Genomic DNA, 12814 nt, shown 5'->3' with positions numbered 1-12814 from the left:
CTGTAGTGACATACAACATTTCGACCAGCTGAGTTTGGAGATGTTTTATCTGTTAGTGTAACTCCGTAAATGCTGAAATCAAATTGTTCACTGTTAATCCATCGGACTGATTTAATGTGGTAATGTGCATTTCTCTACAGAAATTGTTCGAGCCATGACCTATGTGATAAACCAAGGCATGGCGATGTACTGGGGGACGTCTCGATGGACGGCCATGGAGATCATGGTAAGCAGCGAAACGTTTTGTAGTGTAATTTCTGTGAGTTATTTACACAGTTACAATCACTAAAATGAACACTGCTACTAAGGGCAATGAATTGTTTAACAGATTTAATAACACGTGTACATAGTTTGTTAAATGGTTGAAAATGTGGGTCTTGACCAAGCTAAATTTGTTTATGAACAAGCTTTTAGACAAACCGGTTTTAAATTCAGCACAGTTGATCGGGAGTGAGGACTTTTTTTGTAATGTTCTGTGGCAGTTTGACAGATTGTATTTTTTGACCTCACTGACAAGGTTAACTAATGACAGCCCCTTTGCTTGGCAGAAACTCACCCTAAAACCTTTCCTTTGTCTTAAGAGAACCCTTAAGTTAGTGAACCATAAAATAAACTGTCAAGAAACCAGAAATACAATCCTGATTTCCTCGGCTTAACACCTTGAGGATGCACTTCAGCAGCTCATTATCCTGTACCCCTTGAACACATAGCTCATGCATATGCACAGTATTGAAAGACAAAGAGCAATACAGGGGCTGAAATCAGAGGAAAACTGAAAAAGCAAAGTAAATATTTGAGGAACAGCATGCTTTTCCAGCAAGTGGTCACACTGGGCGCAGTGGTTTCTCTCCTCTTCCCGTCAGGAACAGTCTACCTCCCTCTTCAACTCCGGCTACATTAATGAATATGTACACGAGGCAGAGAGTTACAAAATGAGCACATGCCTAAAGTGACATTCAAGGACCTAACACCCATCCTCTCCTCGCTTATCTCTCTTGGTCTCTTTATCACCATCCGCTCGCCCGCTAAGCACAGTGCATTGTGTTGACATCCTCTCTGTGTGATCACGGTGAAAGCGAGCCGATATCTTCGCAGAACACAAGCCCAGATGAAAGCTGTGTAATTTAGATAGCATCAATAATGAAGGGGAGGTTGGGGGGGGCGGTAAACACGGCTTCTCAGTGTACGTGACAAGGCGAGCGGTACAGTATACGCATGCATGGTTGCACACGCAGGCTGGAGGCGCATGTCAGGGGTTGAAGCACAGAAGGCCAACTGGTAATTTGTAAGTTGAGTGATTGCATAGACATTACCCGTGTGTTAAGCTCCCCCCTCCTCCTATCCTGCTCTCATCCTGACATGTGTTCCACAGCAGGCATCCATCAAAATAAAAGGGTGTTTAAAAGCAGCAACAATTGCAGTTTGGTAATGTATGTGTGTTTTCTCTGGCATGTGTTCCTGGAGGACACATGGGGGGGTAAAAAATAGATAAGCTGGCACCAAGATACATATAAATAAATTTGAATATGATGCCTCAGAGCTGTGATATGGAATATTGATTGGATGATTTACTGTGAGCTGTGCATTTGAATTTATGCCATGCCTCCTCAATCTGATTAACTCCTATCTCTCTCGCTCTGTGTTTTACTCTCTTTTATCTCTAGGAGGCGTATTCCGTGGCAAGACAGTTTAATCTAATCCCTCCGGTGTGTGAGCAGGCAGAGTATCATCTCTTCCAGAGGGAGAAAGTAGAGGTGCAACTGCCTGAACTTTACCATAAGATAGGCAAGTATTTGTGTTTGTGCTTATCTGCATCGTGGCAGATTAATCCATCCTAGGCATTTGATGGAATGACTTTTCTATCTGCTTGTTTAAGGGAAAAGTTTAGGACAAACACCTGATGCCCTAAATGTTTTTGTTTTTTTTTTAATCCTTCTCTGTTGCTTGTTTTCACTGTTTTTTTAAATCATCTTGTCTTCTTTCATAATCTCATACATTTTCACTTTTCCTAGTACTGCTCTCTCACTTTTCTTCACACCTCATCCTCGAACACATCTCACTAAAACTCCTCCTGTTTAACTCCCTACGGTCTCCATGGTGACAGGAGTTGGGGCGATGACGTGGTCACCGCTGGCGTGCGGCATCATCACAGGAAAATATGAAAATGGCATTCCTGAATCTTCCAGGGCCTCCATGAAGGTAAGTCTTAGGGTTGCTCACCCTTTTCCAAAGATAAAATGACAAAGTGAATCAGGATAAAGGTGAAATGATGCAAAACCTATCTAGTTCAGTTAGTGCAGACATCTGGGAGGTTTTAAGCACAAAGGTGCAGCAGGTCTATTAAGATTCTTCAAACAGTTTATCACAGAGCCAACACAAAGAGACAACCATGCATGATCATACCCACAGCCAATTTAGCATCACCAGTTAACTTTTCATGCATGTCTTTGGACTGTGGAGAAGCCGGAGCACCTAAAACCCAGGACCGCTTGGTTGTGAGGCGACATTGGCTGTCATCACGTGAAAATAAGTCATTGTGTTTTTGTTAAGTTTAGAATGACCCCTTTATATCTACAGGAGATGCAAGTCCTCTTCCAGAGATGTTGCAGCACCATATTTCAACAGTAATCCAGGACAGACAAAACAGCCCTTAGAAAAAAAGAAAAGACCTTTCGTGTCTTCCAGCCACCGTCAGTTCTCTCATCATGCTTGAAAGGGGAAGGTGAGATGAGGGGTTGGTTGCAATCTGCAGCCTCACCACTAGATGCTACTAAATCCTACACGCTGTTCTAATAAGGTTCAAGACCTGAAATATTGCAATAATGTTCATATGCAATGGTTCACCTTTCAGCTGGCTGTGAGCAACACACAAGAGGAAGAAAGATCCAGTCAAGAATGACTGATTTGATGTGATTGTAGATGGAAAGGAACTAACAGATGACCACTATGAGTCAAAGTATCCCACTAAATACAAAGATATGGGCAAGAATTACTGTAGAAGATCCTACATAGCTTTTTAATTGTCAAGCTATAACAACTGTCCCTCAATTAGATTGCACTAAACTTCCAACTTGTAAGTATGTACTAATATGTATGTATTAACTGACGCGCTAGTGGCAGGTTGCAGTTAGCTTAGTTTAACCTTGTAACCTGTAATCCTTCCAGCCACTTCAGGGTCTTCCTGGGTTCCCTCCCCGTTAGATGTGCCCACAAAACCTCCAAAAGGAAGGCACCCAGGAGGCATCTTATTTAAATGTTCGAAAAACCTAAGCTGGCTTCTGTCAACGCTAATGACTAGTATGTCTACTCAGAGCTTCCTCCAGATGTCTAAGCTCCTCACCCTATCTATAAGGCAGAGCCCAGCCACCTTATGGAGGAAACTCCAAGCTGCAAAAAGCCATTTGTATCCGCAATCTTATTCTTTCCGTTGCTACCCAGAGCTCATGACCATAGATAAGGGGTGGAATACAGAGTGGCCAATAAATCGAGAGCTTCACCTTCCTTCCTCTCTACACCTCAGTGGTTCAGTACAACTCCTGCATTACTGCTGACGCTGCTCCAATCTGCTCATCTCTGCTCCATTTTCCTGTCACTCGTGAACAAGATCCTGGACAAAAATCTGAAATTTAAAAGGCAAAAGTTGGGGTTTTTTACTACTTCTATGACAGGGAAGCCGGCTGTGAGACTTGTAGCATGAGATAATTCAAGTAAAGGTCATTTTACCTATCCAGTGTCCATCCCAATAAGTGTGCCTGGTGGCCTTATTCGTGTTGAAGGATTGGATCGATACAAGTTGTCTTTATTGAAACAAATGATTCAATGAAGTCGTGTCTATAAAACACTTAAGCTTAATTGTGTAAATTACACAACAGGCCTGGAGTGGCTCATCAGCTCTTACAGCCTCCATCACTTGACTCCTCTCCTTGACCTTTTCCTCACTTGTATACCTGTTCCAGTTTTTCTCTCTTACACTCTAAATCAATATGTACTTTTGCCTGTTCAGTTCGTCTACCCTTTTTTGTTTCGTTGTCCCTTTCCCTTCCTTACTCGCTCAATCAATCACTGTCTCCTCTTCTCTCCCGTCAGTCCTATCAGTGGTTGAAGGAGAAAATAGTAAGTGAGGATGGAAGGAAGCAACAAGCCAAGCTGAAAGAGCTCAACCACATTGCAGAGAAGCTGGGCTGCACCCTGCCTCAACTGGCTGTCGGTAAGACTTTCCTGTCTTACAACAAAGACTGCCGAAGCAGCTTAAAGCAGGGCTGTGAAACCACAACTGCTCTGGTTGTCAGGCAGGAGCCATTGTAACATAAAATGTGGCTAAATGCACATCACTCTTTTTGTAATAATGTCTGTTATTTGCCCTGCAGGTTTAGTTTTCCCTTGAGCTTCCCACTGACACGTGGATATACTGACTTCCAAATGTAGCGAATAGTAATGTAGATTTGCACTTTGGAGAGCAAAAAAATCCATTCTACTTGTAATAAATTCTGTGCATACAGAAAGCACAACTCCAGGATTAAATGCGTAAAGATCAGTTAGAACTGTGGTGTGTTCTAAGACAATGATAATAATCAGCAGTGTGCCATTAAGTGGGCAGTGATTGAATATCTGCTTGTGTTGCTTGTCTCCAGCATGGTGTCTAAGAAATGAAGGCGTGAGCTCAGTCCTTCTGGGAACATCCAACCCTGAACAGCTCACTGAGAACCTCGGGGCCATACAGGTAAGAATAGATTCGTATCCATATCGCTTTTTTAAAAAAATCATGTTTCCTAAATCACATCCTCCAAAGCCCTCTGCCACTAACTTCTAGATCATGTACATATCACAATGCTGTTAGACATCACAATTTGATAACATTTTTCAGTTTCTCTCACTTTCAATATCACTCATTCTCTCTTGACCAGGTCCTTCCTAAGATGACCTCTCATGTGGTGTCTGAGATCGACCACATCCTGGGCAACAGGCCGTACAGTAAGAAGGACTACCGTTCTTAGACCAGGTTGGTGAGATACCCAAGCGGTCAGCTGTACCTACCTACTTAACCATACTGCTACCTTGGACCCTCCGTTCAGTGTTCATGTCCATGGTTCTCTCCTTGGGCCCCACTTCAGCTCCAGCCCACTTCAGCCTGGAACAGACAGCCTTGCTAAGTCCAGCGTTGCATACTGTAACTATGTCTGTTTGAGACTCGTCCTGCTCAGATCAGCTCTACCAGGTTCATCTCAGGTGCAGTCCAGCTCAGCCAAGAAATGCTTAAACTCAGCTTTTTGCAGCCTCAAGTGAAACTTTAGTCCATTTGATTAGATTCAAATTTTGTGCTCCCCTGCCGAGGTCTTACCGCCATTCACCAACAGCCCATGCAAATGTAACTATGCAGAACTTAAACTAGTCCATAGTAGACTTCACTACATCCCAGTTTGACTCCATTCAGGGCTCTTATGTTGAAACTTAAACAGCTGAACAGATTTTCACTTCAGTTAGATGGCAAGGTTTCAACTACAGCTCTGTATTTTTAGAGATATTCAATTTCACATTCAAATACAGTTAGTAGATGACCACAGAGAAGCAATGCAACAATATTTAAAGATAAAGTGCCTTGCTCAAGGCCATCCTGTTAGTAGTTGCTGAATGAAATGCTTATCATTCACATTTACTACCCACACCCACCCATTTAATTTCATGGCCCAGACCTTCAGTTTTCAAGCTTGCTTACTTAAAGTCCAAACTTCCGGTCACAAGTAATTTAATTTGAGCAAAAAAATTCCTGCTGGAAGCATGTATTATTTATGAGAACTACTGTACAGCAGCTGAATACATCAATGCAAGCAGCTTAGACTTAGGAATTACAGGTACCTCATGGAAGTGGACATGAAGAACCTTCAGTTGCATGCTGAACACCCCTAGTCAGTCAGTGCTTTCATTAAAACGCTATGCAGTGCAGCAAACAAAATTACCATAAGACCATAAAACTTTCACCTCCTGTGTCAGAGGTACACACTCAAGTCATGGGTTAAAATGCTTTCCCCATGAAATTTGGGGTGTAGCAATGACAAGGTGACCCGCTCATGCTTCATGAAAACTGAGCTTTCTGAATATAAATCCCTATTAGCTTGAATTATGTTCCAACTACCTACCAAATATAATCTGTCCCATATTTAGTATAGTACTAAATAGTATTCAGTAAATGTTATAGGCTGCAAATCCTGAGCATATTAACCAACTGATGCATGTTTTTCCCTGCTATAGTGTGCCTCTTTCTTCTTTTTGACAAAGCACATGATTAAACAGTCTGATCGAAATTACTGCAAGCTTGTCTACTGTACGTGACCCCCAGTGAAGCAGAGGATTGTGGGACATTGAGTATTGATGGGAATGGAACGCTGAGAGAGTGAAGCATATCGCCCCCGTGTGGTCTTCTTAAGAGAATGCTACTATTCTTCACAATTATAGGAGAGAAATGTTGCTTTGCAAAATATATATGGACTCCTTTCTGAATTTGCATTCATTATGGAGACGATCGTTTCTGCTTGTGAACGGAACCTGCGTTGCTTCAAAGAACCTTGAAGATATGAACTCAAGCATATGATAAATATATAATAAAAGAATGACTGACCTCTGGTTTGGTCATGTTAGAATAACCACAAAAATGCTTGTTAATGGCACAATGTGGCATAGAGACAAGGTATTTGCGATGTGGCAAAGATTACAGTATTTATTCTAGAGTAGATATTAAAATTTATTTTGACATCTTGAAATATTGTTTTTGTTTGGAGATGTAACATGTACATAAAAAGTTAAAGCATAACTTGTAACATAAGCAAAACCATCAAGAAGCCTCTCTTGCATATGAGGACTTCACTGTACTGTATGGCTAATATATAAATAAGATGTAAATAGAGTTATTTTGTTGCTCCTCTGCAGTATCGCTGCATCATTTGCAGTGTTTTGAGTCACTGTTCATCCCGTCCTCCTCCTCCAGTCTGACTTTATACCGTCACAGGATTGATTTCTGTCTCCCGAAAGATATGTCAGAGGACTATTTAGAGGGAGAAAGAGTCAATTTTGTTTTTTCGTTGTGAAGTCATTTATGAATTCTGTATTAATCATGAAGTTATTTTTAAAACTGAGCTTCGGCTATGAGATGTGAATAATTAGTTTAAATGTTTCACCTTGAATCATTTTCTCTGACCAGGAGGATTCACTCTCAAAAGTTGACGGCTGTTGTCTAACTGCATTATATTCGTTCCGTTTCATCTGGAAAACAAGCCATCACTGAGATCAGCAGAATAGTCGGCCAGGTTCCAGCTGAGTCACCGTCTTGTCCTTGATGTGCATTTGTTGACTTATAACACACCTTCTATGTTTTAATCAAAAGAAACTGCAATGGATAACAACCACCTATAGGTCTGCCAAAAATACCGTTACACAAGCCAGCCTTGGTCTCACAACTTAATCAAAGAAGTCTGGCCTTGGATGATGAGTAGACGTGAACCTGCACTAGAAACTAAAACATGCTCTTTTCTCTTATTTCTTCCCCTTGTTCCATCTATGACAATAGTAGGTGAATCAGTGAACGTATCACTGTATCACTTGTTCCCTTTACTGTTACATCTTGGTGGCAACAATATGCGACCATTATTTATGTCACGTTTGCTTTCAAGTCAACAAGTTGCCCATCAGTTTAAGTCAGTGATCAGTCAGCGCTGGACCACGGCCACCCGGCAGAGTGCCTTGACTTGAGTCCCGCTACATCATTAAATTCAGGGATGTCTTTCATTACAAGTTGGTAAATGATGTTTGGGTGCTGGCCTACAAAATAATGTAACAACAGAATCATGTTTATGCAAATCACAGATGCAGATTATGTTTCATTTCCTTATCTACCGTCACTGACATCAGTTGAACAAAGTGCAGAGCAGCAACATACATCATAAAGCTGCCTCCAAGTCAAGGATAGGAATCCTTGGATTGTCACTGTTCTCTATTGTGCTTTAGAAGGTTACTTTGCTCCATCTTGGTCCTTATTTTGTGCTGCAGCATTTCAGTCACATTATGGTAAATTTGATTCTTTCAGTGGATTTCTCCTCCTTGAACCAGCCATTTGCTTCACACACATCAGTGATAATTTAATAAAACTGGACATTCTGTACTGTCTGCATGAAGGGTGGATTTTTGTCCATTGTCTTCTCAATTTCTTAATACTTTCACAACCTGAGAAACAAATATAAAGGCCAGAATGGAGCGAAGCAACACTAACTTCATCCATGCCTGATTTTCGACTAACTGCAAGTTGGCACATTGACTCCTTGATTTCCTGTTTTTGTACGACTCCAACCTAAACCAATTAAGATGTTGTGTAATGTGTACTACAGATGAGTGTTTGCTACAATATGTAGATGAGTGGGTGGGAAAGACTTGAGGGACATTGAGTTTTGTTCTTTTTGTTGTGCGACATGCAAACGAGTGTATCGTTTCCTCTCTCGAACAGTGGTTTCTCTGTAAATAGTCTATACGAAAGTGTGATTCTAAATAAATGCATTGCCAATGGAAACTGTCGGTTTAGTTAAATCGGATGGCTGTTAAACTTGCAAAATTACAAAATTATATTTCTTCTAAAAGCCTTTGAAGCGGACTTTATGATGCACAAAAATCCAGTCAACACGGACGACAAGTGAACCAGGTTGCTTTATTTGTTACAAAAAACAGAAGACACCTAGAGAAACACCCTCCAGATATTTGATCATGAATTTCATGAAGTTGAAATGTGATAATCCCCTCGTGAACCCCATTCCTAACTTAAAAGAAAAACAATATACTGTATACCATTCTTTATCCCACTTCCTCCCCAATCCCACCCCATCAACCCTCATCGCTTCAGCTTTTTCCTCCCTTTTCTTCCTCTATTTGGAACCTGTGGATAGCAGAGCGATGAGTCCTGAGGAGGCACTGATAGACAGAATGTAGTTGCTGGGAAAAGGTGGGTTAAGGTAAAAGCACAAATCATGTGAGCACTGGATGACAACTTACTGAATACATTAAGCTTCTAAAGATGAGATTTTAAGGGCATTAGCATGGAAATGTGCAGCATCAGCATTCCTGGACTGAACAATATGCTCTCTGTGCATCTCCAAACCTCTGTTAGAAATACTATTTGAGTAAGTCTCAAGTGTATCGCAACCAAACAGGTCATTAACTTCCAAACTGAGGTAACTTTAAGACCTATGCAAATTTGTTCAGCCTGACCAGCCCAAGCCACAGATTATTAACTCTGAGCACATACAGCTTAGAGAGTAGACTAGTGTGGAAAATAGAAAAAAACACAAACAAAAAAAACACAGCACTCATCTTCAAAAAACCTTAATTAATTGCACCTCTGAAGTCTTGTTGGAAAAAGCATTGAGCACTGTCAGCGTGCAATATGTTTTATGATTAATTCCTGATGTAATCAGCAGCGAGTGACAGTTTAAAAGGATACACAGTGGGGTTGAAGTTCTTGAGCAAGAAGAAGGAGGCGATGATGACGAGGACCAGGAAGAGAGTGTTGTTGTAGAAGATTGAGAAGGTGGTGGCCTCGTAGTCAGCAACCTCATTCTTCTTCCACAGGATCCTGATCATAGTAGAGGAAAACTAAACGTCAGTCCTGTTCATCATCATGTACCATTAGTATGCAAACGTTGTCGAGGCACACTGCTCATAGATAAACCTCCTGCTTGCATGTATGCAGAGAAATGCAGCTTCTCTGCTTTCAATCTAAATCTTAAATCAGAAATAGTCTAGACATTGTTAATGTGGTAAATGACTATTGTAGTTAGAATTTGAATTGACTTTCCCTCGGGATAAATAAAATAGTATCTATCTATCGCTGATTTTTAATGGAATATCTCCATAGGGGTACAGAGGAACATTTCCAGCAACCATCACTCCTGTGTTCTAATGCTACATTGTGTTAGCTAATGGTGTTGAAAGGCTAATTAGAAAACCCTTGTACAATTATGTTAGCACATGAATAAAAGTGTGAGTTTTCATGAAAAACAAAATTGCCTGTGACCCCAAACTTTTGAACAGTACTGTATGTAATACGGTTGCACCAACATTGATATTTGCCTTGTTAATGAGATTTATTGCACAAACGTTTGTCATTTAGTGGGGACTCTTCCCTCCTGTGTGAACACATATTGCACAAGTGATGCCAGTTGGAGCTGAACAGCTAACCCAAGCCGCTGTCGTGCGGAATTCTTTGTAAGCATTACCTTTACAGATTCTGGTTTGTCTGGACTTGCATCAAGACACGACTGTGTGATCGCGCTTTAACAGATGTCAGCTCCACACATCACATAATATGCATGTAACATAACTACGATAGACTACACTTGACACACTTGAACCAAGTAGTTTCCTCAAGAAAATTTAGAGGCCAAAAAAGCAAATCTCCAGCACAATATAATGTATGCATGGCTTTGCAAAATGACTTCACCTCTCGTCCTTCTCCTTGCGGGACATCTTGCGGTTGTCAGCTTCAGACAACTTCCTGGTTACCTCCTTGGATACGGCATCCTCACGTTTCTGAGCAACTCTGGAAGATGATGAGAGGAAGCTCACAAGTGTTAAACACTGGATAAAGACTTCTGTCAAATTCAAAACAACCCTTAGAAGCACAACAGATCTAATTTGTAAATCGGAATTAGATGACATGACAAAAGAATTTTTGTTTATCCACAGGAAGCTTAAATGTTCTACATACAAGATTACATTGTTGCAGGTTTCCCCAAGTCAAGGTGACCGAATAAAAAATAAAAGATGTCAGCAGTGTGACAATATATGAATGCATTTCATATCCAAATTATATACAGCAGCAAGAAACCATCAACTATATGAAACAAATGTAGCAAAGTGTGTTAATCCTTACTTGTGTTTGAGCACAAACTTGACATTTTTGTAGGCAAAAGCAACCAGGTAAGTGCTGACTAGTGTCATGACAGCGTACAGGACTGCAGACTGAACAAGGTCCATGTGCCAGATCCTCCAAAACAGCCCTAGACAGTGCAGGAAAATGTAAGTGAACATCTATTTAGGACGTTTGAACCACATGTTTGTACATGTTTAATATGAATGTGGAAATATCACATAAGCCCAATATGATAGTTTCAGTCAGAAGGTTGAAAATCGTAATATGAGAAGGTCCCAGACAGCTTTGGTAAGAAGTTCATGAATTCTGTGACAATTGTGCTCTTGATACTAGCTCTGCTAATGTGTCCTGTTTGTGAAGTGTACAGTTAACCCACAAGTGGACTGAAGATAACGGACTCTACTCACTTTCTTTATCTCAAGTGTGTAGTAAAATTAAGAATTATTCAGTAAATAAGAGAAGCCCACTGATCAGAATAAAGACCTGAGATTTGAACTAAAGCTGGTATAATATTTTGTATGTGGATTTCAATAAAGATATATTCTTAACTTCCTTACCCATTACTGTTATCTTAAATATTACTACAGTAAGCTACCCTCACTTCAACTCAGATTTAACTCACTGAGCTCACTTTGGCAATTCATTCATCACCATTACTGATTGTAGCGACTCACTATCCTCTCCTATGTGTTAGGAACATCACTTTGCATTAAATTTCAGTATAATTTCTCAGATAAGCTCATCTTTAAGCGCAGTTTTCTCACTTTTTCCTTTAATGAACCAGTACTAGCTGGGCTAGCTAGCAGCAGCTAGCTGCTCCGGTACTCACAGATGGGGATGGCAGAGACGATGAGCGCGTTTCCGTAAAACAACGCTGTGGACTTGGCGGACAGATTTCTGCTGAAGTCCTGAAGCAAGAGGTCTTCTTCCGACTGCTGCTTGTTGCTGCCTTTGGGAGCCATGTCTGCGGGCTGACCGACCTGTGTGCTGCTCAGCTCTGGACACAAGAGGACTGACACGTCGGTGGATGAGGAGAAGAGGGACGCGTCAGCATAAACCCGGAAGTACGCCGGCCGACGACTTCTTTGTGTGAACTAAGGGAGCTGCAGCGGCTCACTGCTGCCCTCTGCCGGGACACAGACACTGCAGCTGTAACGAGAAGGGCAGAGGTCTGCAGAGCCGGAGGCTGCACGGAGAGGGCTGCACACATCCGGTCGCACATTTCGAGCATTTTTAAAAGTTACCACAATAGATGGTCACTGTAGTGCACAGCTTACGGTTTAAATGCAGAACTTACAGTTTCAAAGGATGATTTCACTCAAAATATTCTTAGAATTTAAAAGATTTTTTTCAAGGAGTATGCCACTTTCATTTCGGCCCCAGTAAGTTTGTCAATGGAGGCGGAGACTGCACTTTCAGGACCACATCGAGTATTCCACACAAAGTACTCCTTCATATCCTACCTAAGATTTTAAAGGCTTGATTCACCCAAACACCACTTATTACAATATCATGACTGGGTTGCTAAGACTAGTGTTTAGCAACATTAAATTTATACGCCTTTACTCATTGCGTTTCGAGACATGCTTTTATTCTGAAGGAGATGTGCGCCGATACACGGAAGTGAAGTATTCTGTGAGTGTCGGAAAATTGTTGGTTGTCGTTTGATGAAGTTCCTAATATAGATGCGGTGGTTATACCTGTTCCATGAAGAAGCCTGAACTTAATTTATTAACTTGCATTTGGACAAATTGTGTAATTATCTGATAAAATAATAATGTAATCGTCTGTAATGGCCTTTGTGGTGTTGAGATCTCAAACAGCACAATCTGAAAGGTTGGAAAGAGGCAATACACGCAGATAACTCTGGAGAGAGATTTATATTTATTTCATACAATTCCCATTAAA

The 12814-nt window shown here is 41.0% G+C and overlaps 2 protein-coding genes across 4 annotated transcripts in view; one reads left to right on the top strand and one right to left on the bottom strand.

Moving 5' to 3' along the window:
* kcnab1a (potassium voltage-gated channel subfamily A regulatory beta subunit 1a) overlaps positions 1–8551 on the top strand; it is a 132579-nt gene extending 124028 nt beyond the window's left edge. For all 3 annotated transcript variants that reach the window (XM_035943551.2, XM_035943550.2, XM_023299566.3), the window contains exons 9-14: positions 141–226; positions 1665–1785; positions 2105–2199; positions 4087–4207; positions 4632–4720; positions 4905–8551. In XM_035943551.2, the coding sequence (XP_035799444.1) occupies positions 141–226; positions 1665–1785; positions 2105–2199; positions 4087–4207; positions 4632–4720; positions 4905–4994 (602 nt within the window). In that variant the 3' untranslated portion in view covers positions 4995–8551. The remainder of the gene's footprint in view (positions 1–140; positions 227–1664; positions 1786–2104; positions 2200–4086; positions 4208–4631; positions 4721–4904) is intronic.
* A 116-nt stretch (positions 8552–8667) lies between these two features.
* ssr3 (signal sequence receptor, gamma) lies at positions 8668–11945 on the bottom strand. The gene is made up of 5 exons (XM_023299571.3): positions 11736–11945; positions 10907–11033; positions 10475–10573; positions 9476–9607; positions 8668–8967 (listed from the first exon to the last, which is right to left on the bottom strand). The coding sequence occupies exons 1-5, from the start codon at positions 11866–11868 to the stop codon at positions 8901–8903; spliced, it is 558 nt and encodes a 185-aa protein (XP_023155339.1). The 5' UTR covers positions 11869–11945; the 3' UTR covers positions 8668–8900.
* Between the last annotated feature and the right edge of the window lie 869 nt (positions 11946–12814).

The sequence above is a fragment of the Amphiprion ocellaris genome, chromosome 7 (assembly GCF_022539595.1).
Source record: "Amphiprion ocellaris isolate individual 3 ecotype Okinawa chromosome 7, ASM2253959v1, whole genome shotgun sequence".
Classification (NCBI taxonomy): Eukaryota; Metazoa; Chordata; class Actinopteri; family Pomacentridae; genus Amphiprion; species Amphiprion ocellaris.
This window is presented reverse-complemented; position numbering and strand designations above follow the sequence as displayed.

Bases quoted from the DNA above. Each gene is read 5' to 3' on its own strand.
- ssr3 (XM_023299571.3), bottom strand. From the start codon at position 11,868: ATGGCTCCCAAAGGCAGCAACAAGCAGCAGTCGGAAGAAGACCTCTTG. The intron at 11,034-11,735 runs GTGAGTACCGGA...TGCACTGTCTAG, and splicing joins CGTCTCTGCCATCCCCATCT to GGCTGTTTTGGAGGATCTGG. The intron at 8,968-9,475 runs GTATCCTTTTAA...ACCTTTTCCCAG, and splicing joins AAGAACTTCAACCCCACTGT to CAACTACATTCTGTCTATCA.